The 15,536-nt window shown below is 43.7% G+C and overlaps 1 protein-coding gene across 4 annotated transcripts in view; it reads right to left on the bottom strand.

Moving 5' to 3' along the window:
• CDK5RAP2 (CDK5 regulatory subunit associated protein 2) overlaps positions 1-14,905 on the bottom strand; it is a 105,410-nt gene extending 90,505 nt beyond the window's left edge. For 2 of the 4 annotated variants that reach the window (XM_087879544.1, XM_087879546.1), the window contains exons 1-6: positions 14,520-14,905; positions 12,725-12,792; positions 11,753-11,820; positions 5,704-5,814; positions 4,074-4,150; positions 2,560-2,683 (exon numbers count right to left, since the gene is read on the bottom strand). In XM_087879544.1, coding sequence (XP_087735670.1) covers positions 2,560-2,683; positions 4,074-4,150; positions 5,704-5,814; positions 11,753-11,820; positions 12,725-12,792; positions 14,520-14,572 — 501 coding nt within the window. In that variant the 5' untranslated portion in view covers positions 14,573-14,905. The remainder of the gene's footprint in view (positions 1-2,559; positions 2,684-4,073; positions 4,151-5,703; positions 5,815-11,752; positions 11,821-12,724; positions 12,793-14,519) is intronic. The other 2 variants (XM_060694869.2, XM_087879545.1) reach the window with 1 other exon arrangement.
• Between the last annotated feature and the right edge of the window lie 631 nt (positions 14,906-15,536).

The raw sequence follows: 15,536 nt of genomic DNA, 5'->3' as shown, positions 1-15,536 counted from the left end.
ATGTTATTTTAATGGGTTGTTTTCTGTTATTTTAGTTCCGGCCAAATTATTTAATACTTTTAATTTGCTTTTAACTTTTATATTTGTGGGTTTTATCTTGGCCGTACACTGCCCTGAGTCCTTCGGGAGAAGGGCGCAGGGTGGATAAAAATCAATGATTTTTTTAAAAAAAGTCAAAAAAATCAGATTTTTTTTTATTTAAATCGGATTTTTTTTTTTTATTGAATTTATTTTAATAAAACACTTTTGGGGTAAAAATCTATCGTAAGATAGTTTTCTATTTAAGATACAAAAATAATTTAGTTTATTCAGCATGAAATGGAGCTTAGTTATGTAGCATGAGGCTGTATATTCTGCAACACTGGGACTATCGGTGAGTCAACAGTGGGTCAAAGGAGTAGCAGAGATGGCAGTTGCTCTTTAAAAATTATGATTTAAATCAAGCTTTTACTAGTGATTTAAATCATGATTTAAATTGTGATTTAAATCATGATTTAAATTGTGATTTAAATCAACTCTATTTAAATCAAATCCACCCTGGAAGGGCGGTATAGAAATTTAAATATAAATAAATAAAATAAATAAATTCTTGACGAATGTATCTTGTCTTTTATGTACACTGAGAGCTTATGCACCAAAGACAAATTTCTTGTGTGTCCAATCACACTTGGCCAATAAAAAATTCTATTCTATTCTATTCTATTCTAATTCTAATCTATTCTTCTATTCTATTCTATCCCATATTTTCTATTCTATTCTATTCTATTCTATTCTATTCTATTCTATTCTATTCTATTCCATATTTTATATTCTATTCTATTCTATTCTATTCTATTCTATTCTTCTATTTTAATTCTAATATATTCTTCTATTCTATTCTATTCCATATTTTATATTCTATTCTATTCTATTCTATTCTATTCTATTCTATTCTATTCTTCTATTTTAATTCTAATATATTCTTCTATTCTATTCTATTCCATATTTTATATTCTATTCTATTCTATTCTATTCTATTCTATTCTAATTCTAATCTATTCTTCTATTCTATTCCATTTTATTCCATATTTTCTATTCTATTCTATTCTATTCTATTCTATTCTATTCTATTCCATATTTTATATTCTATTCTATTCTATTCTATTCTTCTATTTTAATTCTAATATATTCTTCTATTCTATTCTATTCCATATTTTATATTCTATTCTATTCTATTCTAATTCTAATCTATTCTTCTATTCTATTCCATTTTATTCCATATTTTCTATTCTATTCTATTCTATTCTATTCTATTCTATTCTATTCTATTCTATTCTATTCTATTCTCAGAGGCCTGGGGACTAAACCATATGAAGAACAACTGCAGGATTGGGGTTTGGCTAGTCTAGAGAGAAGAAGGACTAAGGGGGACATGATAGCAACGCTGCATTATTTGAGGGGCTGCCACGAAGAGGAGTGGGTCAACTTATTTTCAAAAGCATCAGCAGGCAGGACAAGAAGCAACGGATGGAAACTAATCAAAGAGAGAAGCAACCTGGAATTAAGGAGAAACTTCCTAACAGTGAGGACAATTAACCAGTGGAACAGCTTGCCACCAGAAGTTGTGGGAGCTCCATCACTGGAGGTTTTTAAGAAGAATCTAGACCTAATCTAAGTGTGAAAAAAAAGGGTCATAAGTCACTTTTTCAGTGCCGTTGTGGTTTTACAGTCACCAAACGAAGGGTGTAATATTTTGTGTGTGCGTTATTAAATGTATTTCAGTTCTGACTCAATCAAACATTAAACGCATTTCGGTTCTGACTCACTCAAAACGATTCTGCACACCTCGCTAGGATAAATAATACAATTTCAAACAAAGGCAGCGCAATCTTAAAAGCTCAACTATCACAAACATCGCCGAAAACTAAAAAAATACGAAATGTTGTTTTTTTGTTTCATCGCAATCAAAAGACATCGCAATCAAGAAAAGTCTTGCACAGCTTGCTAGGGTAAATAATACAATTTCCAAGAGAAGCAGGGCAATCTTAAGAGCTCAAACATCATAAATTGCAATAAAAAATACATTTTGCCTTGTCCCGTGCCTGGGAATACCGTATTTTTCACACTATAAGATGTACCGGAGTATAAGATGCACCTACCTTTTTTGGTGAGGAAAAGAAGAAAAAGAAATCTGCCTCTGCCTCTGAGCAATTTTGCCTGGTTGCAGCAAACAGCAAACAGCCTGCTTTACTTTCAGTTTCGTTTTCAACATAGCTTGATTAGCACAAGGAAAAATAAAATCTGCTCCAGCAATTTACCTCTTTGCAGCAAGCAGCAGAGCCTTGCGCAAAACAGCTGAGAGCAAAACACCTCAGAGTCGGGAGGCCGATCCAATCAACTTGTGCTAATTAGGCTGTGCTGAAGCTGGTGTCCAAGACTCGGGATGGGAGAAGAGAAGGACAGTTTTTCCTTGAATTGTCTTGGGATCCTCACCGCCGGCAGACTCCAGCCGAACCTTCCCACCGGATCTAAAGACTCAAAATTCCCCCCAAATTCCAGAAAAAAACTTCCAAGACTTGCCTCCTCTAGAAGCCGGATCCTGCTAGTCAAGCTTGCTTCTACTTCCTGGACTTTTTTCTCTGCATCTTCCTTCAGACGTTGGATTTCGGCATCGCCACCCTGGGCCAAGCTCTCGACGGCTTTCCTGCAAAGGCCAAATATAAGACCGTTTGTTCTGGCCCGCCGGCAGCCAGCGGAGTTGGCAGCAGAGTTCGGACAGTGAGGACGTTGGGGAGGAACTTGGGCTCTGCATCAGAGGCAGAGAGGGAGATAGACAGCAGCGAGGCAGAGGAATAGCTGGAACCTGTTCCCAGTGTGAGCTGCCAGAAGATAAGAACAACTAAGAAAGCAGGGTTGACTTGGGAGTAAAACTACACCTTGGAGATGATTGGTCCCTCCCATAGAAAACTACCAAGGAGCCTTGGTAGTACAGTGGTCTAAAGCACCCTGTTATTAAGACCAGCTGCCTGCAATTACTGCAGGTTCGAATCTCGCCAGGCTCAAGGTTGACTCAGCCTTCCATCCTTTCTAAGGTAGGTAAATTGAGGACCCAGTTTGTGGGGGCAATAAGCTGACTTTGTATAAATATACAAAAGGATGAAGGCCATTGCTTAGCACATTGTAAGCTGCCCTGAGTCTCCGGAGAAGGGCGGCATATAAATCATTAAAAAAAAAAAAAAAACCCAAAGAGGAGCAAACAGGGAGCAGACTTTTGCAGGAAACAATTCGGTCGGTCGGTCGTTTCAAGAGTGGAAAGTTCTGTTCATGACTATAAGAGACTCTGTGCCACCTTTTGCCTTTTGCCTCGTTTGGAAACAAGTTACGTGGCAGCTTGCCAAGCGAGATAAGGTTTGTGTTAATAAATATTCCTTCGAAAGACTGTTTGCCAGGCCTTGCTGACTGCGAATGAAAGGAATTCACAGTTGTGTAAATAAAAGGGGCTTTGCCGGGACCAAGCTTCCTGCTTTTTAAGGAAGCCTAGGTCAGAAGGGACACGGTGGCTCAGTGGCTAAGACGCTGAGCTTGTCGATCGAAAGGTCGGCAGTTCAGCAGTTCGAATCCCTAGCGCCGCGTAACGAGGTGAGCTCCCGTGACTTGTTCCAGCTTCTGCCAACCTAGCAGTTCGAAAGCACGTTAAAAAAAATGCAAGTAGAAAAATAGGAACCATCTTTGGTGGGAAGGGAACAGCGTTCCGTGCGCCTTTGGCGTTGAGTCATGCTGGCCACATGATCACAGAGATGTCTCTGGACAGCGCTGGCTCTTCGGCTTTGAAATGGAGATGAGCACCGCCCCCTAGAGTCGGGAACGACTAGCACATATGTGCGAGGGGAACCTTTACCTTTAGGTCAAAACACTGCTGAGGAAGAGAAGCGGAGCAGCAGAAGAGCAAAGGACGGAGCTCCTGTCCAGCTGGACCTCCCTTCTCAACCTAACCCACCTCCCCAGCCTGGCCTCCAGAGGGGGAAGCCGTGCACCTGAAACACAATTAAACAAAGGACGGCCGTCCGCGCATTCACAACGGGGAAAATACTCACGATGCTTTCCGGAGCAACTGCTCTCGTTGCTGGAGTTCTCGTTTCACGCTCTCCAATTCGACTTTGAGCTCGATGTTCTAACGGAACGAGAGAGAAATGCAGAAAAACATGGATTTTTTTTGTTCCCCGCGAGGAATAGTGGCAGCACGGTTTCCTATTCCGTAACCGAACTGGGGGCAAAGTTTGGCCTTTGCGAGGGGCAGACTCCGAAGCAGGCCCCAGTACATTCTACCGAGGCAACGGGGCGAGCACATCATGTTCCTAGACTTAAGACTTTAGAATAACTTTATTGTCACTTTGAATGTTTGGCTCCGCAAACAAACAAGACAGACACAGACTTCAAGGGATAATTAGAACTGGAGAAAAAACAATGGCTACCAACTTGCCTTCCATGGAGGACCTGTATACTGCACGAGTCAAAAAGAGGGCTGGGAAAATATTTACAGACCTCTCACATCCTGGACATAAACTGTTTCAACTCCTACCCTCAAAACAACACTATAGAGCACTGCACACCAGAACAACTAGACAAGGACAGTTTTTTCCCCAATGCCATCACTCTGCTAAACAAATAATTCCCTCAACACTGTCCAACTATTCGCTAAGTCTGCATTACTATTACTATTAGTCTTCTCACCGTTCCTATCACCCATCTCCTCCCACTTATGATTGTATGACTGTAACCTTGTTGCTTGTATCCTTACGATTTATACTGATATTGTTTCCTGACTGCTTATTTGTACCCTATGGCTATCATTAAGTGTTGTACCTTATGATTTTTGATAAATGATTAATGATAGAAATTTAAATATAAATAAATAAAATAAATAAATTCTTGACGAAGGTATCTTGTCTTTTATGGACACTGAGAGCATATGCACCAAAGACAAATTCCTTGTGTGTCCACTCACACTTGGCCAATAAAGAATTCTACTCTACTCTACTCTACTCTACTCTACTCTACTCTACTCTACTCTACTCTACTCTACTCCACTCCACTCCACTCCACTCCACTCCACTCCACTCCACTCCACTCCACTCCACTCCACTCCACTCCAATGTACACGGATCGGCATATATTAAAATGAAATTTCCTTGCCTACAGCTCTCAAAGGGTCACCACCTCCAAGATACACTCCATGAACATGACCAGATAAATAAATACAAAATTATGCATATACCCACATATATTATGACACAGAGAAACAACAAAGTCTAGTTCGGATGTATATATGTTTATGGCGAGAAAAACAAATCTTGCGTGTTTACCAGACAAATGACCTAGGGAACAAAGCTGTTCCAGAATCTGGGAATCCTGCTAGAAATATTTTGAAATCTCCTCCCAGAGGGGAGCAAAACAGAAACAGACCATGGAGTGCGTGTGTGGGGTCTCTCACAATGGTTTGAGCTCTAAGCACATAGCGCTTATAAGCCACATCCTGAATAAGGGGAAGCAAGCTTCCTATAATCTTCTCCACTGTCCTCACCACTCTCTGTAGGGACTTTCTATCTGAGGCAGTGCTGTCACCAAAACAGGGATGTCCTTACATGCCGGTAATGTCCTAATATGCACTGGTGCCCGTACAGAACAGAAACCAGGAACTGCCAAAAAAAAACACCCAACACTTACAATCCGGTAGACGTCATCATGGGGACCATCGAACTTCTGCTGAATCCGGTCCTCCAGGAAATAGATGCGAAGTTTCAAGTTGAAATTCTCTTTCCGCAGCTCCGTGATTTGCTGGCGATAGACGAGACGGTGAGCTGAACAGTTTTCCAAACCACCAAGTCCACACCGCATACATCAGTTTCCCCAAATCGAAGTTCTGTAGGCCACAGTTACAGCTAATCCTCGACTTGCAACAGTTCATTAATGACCGTCCGAAGTTACAACATCCCTGAAAAAAGTGACTTCGGACTGTTTTTCACAGTTACGGCCGTTCCAGCAACCCCATGGTCATGTGATCAAAATTCAGACACTGGGCAAGTGTCTGAATTTTGATCACATGACCATGGGGTTGCTGGAATAGTCGTAACCGTGAAAAACAGTCTTAAGTCACTAAGTGACGGTCGCTGTGTCCCAGGGTCACATGATCCCCTTATGCAACCTTCAGACAAGCAAAGTCAATGGGGAAGCCAGATTCACTTAACAACCGGTTTACTAACTTATCAACTACTGTGGTTCACTTAACAACAGAGCCAAGAAAGGTTGTCAAATGGAGCAAAATTCACTCAACGCATTTCTCACTTAACAGCAGAAATTTTGGGCTCAATTGTAGTCATAAGTCGAGGACTACCTGTATTAATTTAACAACTGCAGTGATTCACTTAACAACTGTGGGAAGGAAAGTCGTAACATGGGGTAAAATTCACTCAACAAACTTCTCACTTAACGGCAGAAATTTGGGGCTCGATTGTGGTCCTAAGTTGAGGACTACCTGTATTAATTTAACAACTGCAGTGATTCACTTAACAACTGTGGGAAGGAAAGTCGTAACATGGGGTAAAATTCACTCAACAAATTTCTCACTTAACGGCAGAAATTTGGGGCTCGATTGTGGTGCTAAGTTGAGGACTACCTGCATTTGCTGGCACTCCAGGTTAAAATTGAACAACTTTTATCAATTTAAATTTATTCTTCTCACTGGCTGGGCCTTTGCCTTCCACTAACAGTTCCTTTTTGGGGTTTTCAAAAAAAAGACAGATCTTCCACTTCCTGCAAACTTTCTGCCGTGTTTTTAAGTTTTTTGGTTTTTTTTAGTGTTTTTGTGGGCCTCCCACAATTGACAGGAAATATGAGAGGCGCGTGGCCAATTCGATTTTATTTCTGCTTTCGAAAGCAGCTTTCTTAATTAGGACCACGCTCGCTGAGTGGGGGGCTGTGAAGAGGCTGGGTAGGGGGAAAAAAAATCTGGATTTTCTCTTCTCTAAATGCTAGGTTCCCCCAAAGGATGATGATCCCTTTTTCATTCCGTTCAACTTGGCTCAGGATCACGCCGCCAAATTTCGCCCTCAAAACGCTGGAAAAAGCAGCGGGTGCGGATTCCTGCTTCCCCAGATAGAGCCAGTGGATTAAACCGCTTCCCAGTGAACGAGCTAAAATTCCCTTCCCTTGCGGCGACATTGCGCCCGTGCTAACTTTGTCATTTACCTCAGCCCCAAAATGGCTGCCTTGCTTCATCGATATCTACGTGCAAATAGATCTTAGTCAAGTGTGTGTGATTTCGGCTTTTTAGAATCAGAATAGAGCGGGAAGGGACCTTGGAGGTCTTCTAGTCCAGCCCCCTGATCAAGCAGGAGACCCTATACCCGTGATGGCACACGTAGCCATATCGGTGGGCACACGAGCTCAGCTCCGGCGCGCTGATTTTCGGGCCTTTTGGGCCCACCAGAAATAGGGAAACAGGCTGTTTCCTCCGGAGGGCCTCGGGGGTGGGAGGTGGGGAAGACAGTTTTTGCCCTCCCCAGATACCTAGAAAGGCTCTGGAGCCTGGGGAGAGACGGGCCTTCCACCCCACCGGAAGTTGACACAGTGTATTTCAAGACACGGGGAAGATTTTATATATGGTTAGAAAAGAAATATGAAGATAAGAGGATAGATAAATGAGTTAGATAATAGAAAGTTACAACGAGGGAGAGGATAAAAAAGAAATAGAAACCCAGATGACACCAGGGTAAATGAAAAAGGGGGATGGGGGGAAGAAAGAAGATAATAAGAAGAAGTGTACAATTATGATAATACTGATAGAATAAATCTGAAATGAAATTGAAAGAAAGTATATACTATTAGGATACAGGAGTTGTTCGGATACCAAAATATTCCACAGCAAAGAAGATAGAAAGGAGAGAGGAATAGAGAGTAGGAAGAGGAGAGGGAGGGAGAGGAAGGGAAGAAAGGGAAAAGGAGAGGAAGGAAGGGTAGGGGACAGGAGTAGGAGAGAAGGTGAGAAGGGGGAAAAGAAGAGAGGAGTGGGGGAAAGGAAGGGGAAGTAGGATGAGGCAGGAGAGGAGGAAGGAGGAGAGAGAGGAGGGAGGGAAGAAAGAGGAGAAGAAGAAGAAGGGTTGTTGCGAAATGAGGGAAGAAACGGTAGAAGAACAACTCCGAACGTAATTAAAATGCCTTATTTTAATGCTTTCTTTAAGGAAAACATGTATATGTAGGATTAATTATGTATAAGAAAATGTACATTTTATATTATGTGTATAAGAAAAAATAATAATAATTAATAATAATTAATAATAATTAATAATAATAATTAATAAATAATAAATAATAATTAATAATAATAATAATAATAATAATAAAAATAATAAAAATAATAATAATAATAATAATAATAATAATAATAATAATAATAATAATAATAATAATAATTTTATTTCTATACCGCCCTTCTCCCGAAGGACTCAGGGCGGTGTACAGCCTATTTAAAAACACAAGACAAAACAGCAATTAAAATTTTAAAAGATTAAATAATTTGGCTCAATTAAAACCCCAGAAATTTAAAATACCCCAATTTAAAACTATTACGGAACAACAAATAAAACTGAAAAACTTTTCAAAAAAAAAAATAGTTGGCAAATGGGCCGTTTCTGGCCTCCAGAGGGCCTCCGGGGAGAGGGGGGAGGCCATTTTTGCCCTCCCCAGACTCCTAGAAAGGCTCTGGAGCCTGGAGAGAGAGAAAAACAGGCCCATCGGGACATCGTGTGCCAGGAGCGGGGGGATTGCGTGCGCATCCGCGGAGCACATAGAATCACTGCCCTATACCATTTCAGACAAGTGACTGTCCAGTTTCTTCTTAAAAAATGGAGCACCTACAACTTCTGGTGGCAAGCTGTTCCACTGATTAATTGTCCTCACTGTTAGGAAGTTTCCCCAGGTTGCTTCTCTCCTTGATTAGTTCCATCCATTGTTTATTGCCTTCCCTTCTGTTGCTTTGGAGAATAAAATGACCCCCTTTTCTTTGTGGCAGCCTCTCAAATATTCAAATACTGCTATCATATCACCCCCCCCCAGTCCATATTGATCTGAAACCCGAAATATTTCTGTTGGGGATTTCACCAGAAACTTAACAGTAAATGTATATTTGATTATTGAATGTAATAACTGCAGCTAGGATTGTATTTGCACAAAACTGGAAAAGTGAAGGGATTCCTACAGATGAGAATGTGATTAGGAAAATGTTAGAATGTGCAGAAATGAACAGGTTAACACTTGCAATTAAAGAGAAGGAACAAACTGAACAGTATAATGTATGGGAATTATTTTACCAATGGTTAGGGAATAAATATGAAAGTTAGAAATAAAAGTAGATTACTGAACTTTGGAAATAAGTTAAGAAGAGAATTGTTACAGTGTTAGATATGCAATGTATATCAATAGTAGGTTAAGAATAGATAAATAATGAATATGGCTGTAAATTTTAATTTTTATTGCACAAGACATTCGTACCCAGATGACACACTGTTTAATGGAAGATGGATTGTTTGTATTAAAATAAAATTTTAAAAAATTTAAAGAAAATATTCGAATACTGCTATCATGTCACCCCTAGTCCTGATTTTCTCTAGCTTTGCTCACTCTTTGCATGTTCTCTCTGGAAAGCAATCTCCAATGAATTCTTTTGATTTTTTAAAAAAACCTTTCCATCTGTAACTTAAATAATGCCATAATACAGGTGTAACCAAATCAGCTCGATAATGCACAGGTAACCCTCAATGTACGACCACAATTGAGCTCAAAATTTCTGCTGTTAAGTGAATTTTGAGTTGTTAAGTCAATTTTGCCCCATTCGACAATTTTTCTTGCCACAGTTGCTGAGGGAATCGCGGCAGTCGTTAAATTAGTAACGCCGTTGTTAAGCGAGTCCGGCTTTCCCATTGATTTTGCTCATCAAGAAGGTCGCAAAAGGGGGTCACACGACCCCCCTGGGACCGTCATAAATGTGAGTCAGTTGCCAAGCGTCTTGAGTTTTGATCGCGGGACCGTGGGGGGGATGCTACAAAAGTTGTAAGTATGGAAAACGGTCCTCAGTGACTTTTTTCAGCGTCACTGTAACTTGAGTCACTAAATGAACTGCCATAAGTCGGGAACTACCTGTTTAAAACATTCATTTAAATAAAGCAACTATCCCCATATCCCTCAATTACCACCACATCCTACCCATCTTTGCCAGCCTGGAGAAATTTCATATCGTCATCATCCTCTTTTAACGACCCCATAATCCCTTGCGGGGTGGAGTCCGGGCAACTGAATGGAGCTAGCAGAGTGTTTTAATGGCCGGATGCCTTTCCTGTCGCCAATGCGGAGTTTTGTTCGGCAGATATATTCTCTCTTGTGCCCAGAGAGAGAAATATCTGCCTCTACCTAGGATCGAACTCACAGCCTCCTGATTGTGAGGCGAGAGCCCCAGCTCTAGGCCACCGCACCGCTCCCTGGGAGAAATCTCATATGTTCCTAATAAAATATTGATGCTTGCCCCTTTCGATAATGAAAGGGAAGACAGAACTACTCAATTTACAAAATTGAGCCTAACAAAAGTTGCAAGCCTAGAGGTTCATCCAGCTTTACTCCCAGGAAAACATTTCTTAATGGAGGCAGCATCTGTTGTGGCTCCGTTACCTGAGCCTGTGTCATCGGCAGGAGAGGACTCCGAGAGTGAAGGAGAGGAGTTGGCAAGGCCTCCCTCTCCAGGACCCTCCTCTCTGGCAATGCCTTCGGTGTCCGCCGAAGGGCAAGAGATAGGGCCGGGGCCAAGCACGTCCACGCAGGCACAGATGGACAGTGATGAGGGTAATGAGTCTTGGCTGGATCCACGTCAGCGTCACAGAGATAAGTGCGTGCAACAGAAGAAAGGGCGTGCCCGAGATTAGGCTGAGTCACTGGACCACACCCCACAGGGTATAAAAGGGAGCGTGGTGGCCAGTCAAACCTTGTGATGAACAAAGCTGAAAGCTTCCACGCCATTCTGCATTGCCGGACTTTTGCTTTAAGACTTTGCTGGAAGTATCTCTGGACTTGATTTAATTCCGTAATTATTGAACTGCTTTCCTTTGATGTACCAGAAGTGGGGAGAAGTTATCTCTCCTCTTTGTAAATAATAAACTCTTGGCAGGCAGCCACTAGGTTGTTGCCAAGTTATCATAAGGAAAAGGATTTTGCCGGCCGGTTTGGTCTTTAACTCCTGAACGTCTGTTGGTGCGTGTGCGTGGGGTTAGGGACAGAACAGCATCAGTGATAAAACTTCCCAGATTGTTTTACTTATCCACATTGTTTCCAAATCGCAACTGGGCACTAAAACCGTCATAAATATGAGTCAGTTGCCGAGTGTCTGAATTTTTATCGGGCGACCCCTGGGGATGTTGCAACGGTCGTAAGCAGTGGTGGGTTGCTACCAGTTTGCCACGGATCGGGCAAACTGGTTGTGGTGGTGGCGGGACGCTCCGCCCATCCGCCTGGATGTCTCTGCACATGTGCAGAAGTATACGCGCTCCCACGAACGAATCGGTAACGACGGGATTTGAATCCCACTACTGGTCGTAAGTGTGGAAATCGGTCCCAAGTCACTTTTCTCAGTGACGTTGCAACTTCAGTCACTAAATGAACTGTGGTAAGTCAAGGACAACCTACATATGTAAAAAGAAAAAAACATCCCAAAAAAACCAGCCACCAAACTTACATTTTCAAAATCCTTCATGGTTCGCGCCCTGCTTGGTGAAACGGTCTCTTCGGCCACCTCAGGTAACACTGCCAATAATCCAAACGTAGAGCAAATATTTGCACACACGTAGACATACAATATACATACTGTAATGCTAGTTTAATGCTTGGACGATGTCAGCAGATGGCTGACAAAAGCTTAGTAGAATCAAATTTTAATTATTTTAGCTCCGGAGCTCGCAAAATGAGGACCCAGTTTGTGGGGGCAATAAGCTGACTTTGTATAAATATACAAAAGTATGAAGGCTATTGCTTAGCGCATTGTAAGCCGCCCTGAGTCTCCGGAGAAGGGCGGCATATAAATCAAATTAAAAAAAGAAAGAAAGAAAGTGAACTTTGGGGTAATTTGGCAAAGCAACTAATACGTTGGAGCTGAAAACCAGAATCTCCCATAAGAGTTTTATTTTTATTTTCCTGGGTTTGGGAAAAACTCAGGAAAATAAAGTAATAAAGTACATTAAGTGTAGATTTGGATTTAAACTACGTTATTTATACTATCATTTTTCTTTTTTTTGTTTCCAGCTTGAAAACACACAGAGACAGAAATTGCCCTCTATTTTCAACAAATGCAGTTTGAGATCAATTCTGGTGGGGAAGAAAAGTAGAATTTAAGGGTATGAAACACGCTCTTTGTGGTTCGCAAAAGGGATTGTGCAATTCTCCAAGGATTTATTTATTTTTTTTCTTCCTCCTGGATGTGTTTTTACAATCACTTAGTAGAAGAAACTTGAATGCAACAAAGTTTCCGGTGCAGACTTAATTACTTCCCTTTTGTTTCTCTTCCAAGTATTTTTTTTGTTTTGTTTCGTTTTACTTACTTAGATAAATGGCTTGAAATGCAACAATGTGTATTTATGCCAGTCTGCAAAGTTTGACTGAAGTTGCATTTAAAGCAATTTTTTAAAAAGAGTTTTGGCTATTTTATTTTTACCTCCACCGCCTCCCATTTGATTGCGGACCTCGTCTCCCGAGACATCTGGAAGCCGGGAAAAATTGAGGCTGGAAAGAAGGAAGTTTTAAAAATAATCAGCCTGCAGGCCCCAAGCTCAGTCTTCCCTACCCACCTGGCTTTTACAGCCCTGGACTACATGTCCCATCAGCAGTGGAACCAGTGGGAATATCTGGATAGAGGCACCGGGATTTATCCAGTCTCTGCAATACACAATATTTCTCCGTCTTCCTTCCTACGTGCATTTAAATAAATAAAAATGAATTTTCTGCCTTTGGCTTCTCCCCTCCTGCATCTTCAAAGCGAGCGATGGGAACTGTAGTCCAAGATGCCCAAGCTGAAGGGAGAAGGGTGCAAGAGCCAGGAAGGGGGAATCTGCAGCTATCAAGAGGCTCCGTATCCTACATCTGGGGAGGATGGGGCTTGTAGTGAGTCCCCATCTGAATGGAGGAAAGCGACCCCCCTCCCATGGTCTCCTGATGTCCCCCAATTCAATCTAGCTGGCAACATGCACCCCAAGTCCAATAAGTCTTGTAAGCCCCCCCCCCCACCTTTCTCTCTTCACAGCGCTGCTGGAAGGTAATCCATCCAATCAGCAAAGACAGCTAAAGGGATGGGAGTTGTAGTTGCATCCCCATCAGGATCAGGAAAGAGCTTAGTCTAAAGCCCACCCACCCCAATTCGATCCAGCTGGAAACCCCAAAGCCTGATCACCCTTTGCAAGAATCCCCTCTGCCCCCTTTATCCTCCCCACCCCCCCAACAACCCTCCTGGCAGGGTCGTCCATCCCATCAGCAAAGGCAGCCAAGACAAGAGGATGGGAGTTGTAGTACAATCCCCATCAAGATCAGGAAAGAGATTAATCTAAAGCCCACCCACCCCAATCCGATCCAGCTGGAAACACAGGCACCAATCCAGATCACCCTTGCAAGGATCCCCTCTGCCTCCTTTTCCCCTTTCTAACCACGCTCCTGCAGGGTCGTCCATCCCATCAGCAAAGGCAGACAAGACAAAAGGATGGGAGTTGTAGTACATCCCCTATCTAGATCAGGAAAGAGCCTGGCCTGGCCCATCCCCAGATCCGATCCAGCTGGAAACACACACCCCAATCTTGATCACCTTTGGAAGGGTCTCCCTTATTCCCTCCCGCCCCCCCCAACCCTCCTCCTGCAGGGTCGTCCATCCCATCAGCAAAGGCAGCCAAGTCAAGAGGATGGGAGTTGTAGTACATCCTCCCATAAGATCAGGAAAGAGCCTTTTCTTTCCTTTTCCCCTTTCTAACCACGTTCCTGCAGGGTCGTCCATCCCATCAGCAAAGGCAGACAAGACAAAAGGATGGGAGTTGTAGTACATCCCCTATCTAGATCAGGAAAGAGCCTGGCCTAAAAGTCCCCCCCCCCCCAGATTCAATCCAGAAACACCCACAACACCCCAATCCTGATCACCCTTGGAAGGGTCTCCCTTATTTTTTTTCTCTCCCCCCACCCCTCTAACAACCCTCCTGTAAGGTCGTCCCAAAGCAGCCCTGCTCGTTTTCCCACCCCCCCAAAAAAAAACAAAAAAAAAAAACCTGGACTCAGATCCACTGCGCCGGCCACTGGAGGCTCTACCCGAGGAAAGGAGGGAGGGGGAGTGGCGTTGGCCCCGCCCACTCGCTTTGTCCGCAGCGCGCCGGCAGGGAAGGGGTTAACTCCTCCCCCTTCTCCTCCTCCTCCTCCCTCCTCCCCCCTCCCTCCTCTCCCCCCCCCCTCCCGTTAACGGCCCTAACGGCCCTTACCCGCTGTTGACCCCCAGCGGCAAAGTGGGGTCTTCGCCCGGGATGGAGTCCATGGCGCGGCCCCGGGAGGCGGCGAGAGGGAGGCGGCTGGCGGCTGGCGGCGGCGGCGGCGGCTGCTGAGGCGGCGGCGCCTCTTTCTTCGTCTCCGACTTCGGCGGCTGCCTCGGAATTTTTAAACAACCGCATCAGGCGCTCGGACCCGCCCCGCCGGCGGCGGCGGCCATCTTGGCGAAGCCGCCGACGCCGCCCGGAGAAGGGCAAAAGGGGGTTGGAGAGCGCAGGACGCCGTCTACGGGGCGCCATTTTGAGGGCGGGAAACGCGCCGAGAAGCCGTTCCCGCCGCCATCTCAGTTGAGGGGGGGGGGGAAACAAAAAAAAAAAAAAAAGAGGGTGGAGACGTGGTGGTTTGAAAGGGCCCGGCCGCGCCTGCGCGGTGAGAGGGAGTGAAGGCTGGCAGGGAAAAAGCCGGGCGCCATCTTGGTCGAGGGCTTGGTACCCAAGAAACCAGGAAGAAGGGAAAAAAAAAAAAAAGATGGGCTGATTCACATTTAACAGAGACGGAAGGGAGCTTGGAGGTCATCTAGTCCAACCCCCTGCCCAAGCAGGAGACCCTACAGCATTTCTGACTGATGGAAGTCCAATCTCTTCTTTGAAAGACTCCAGGGATGAATATAGAATATAGAATAACAGAGACGGAAGGGAGCTTGGAGGTCATCTAGTCCAACCCCACTGCCCAAGCAGGAAACTGTATACCATTTCTGACAGATGGCAGTCCAGTCTCTTCTTTGAAAGCTTCCAGGGATGAAGCTCCCACATCTGAAGGCGATCTATTCCACTGAATATAGAATAACAGAGTCGGAAGGGACCTTGGAGGTCATCTAGTCCAACCCCCTGCCCAAGCAGGAAACCCTACAGCATTTCTGACAGATGGCAGTCCAGTCTCTTCTTTGAAAGCCTCCAGGGATGAAGCTCCCACATCTAAAGGCGATCTATTCCACTGAATATAGAATAACAGAG

The sequence above is a fragment of the Pantherophis guttatus genome, chromosome 16, assembly GCF_059756535.1.
Source record: "Pantherophis guttatus breed Tessera chromosome 16, ASM5975653v1, whole genome shotgun sequence".
In the NCBI taxonomy this organism is placed as follows: domain Eukaryota; kingdom Metazoa; phylum Chordata; class Lepidosauria; order Squamata; family Colubridae; genus Pantherophis; species Pantherophis guttatus.
This window is presented reverse-complemented; position numbering and strand designations above follow the sequence as displayed.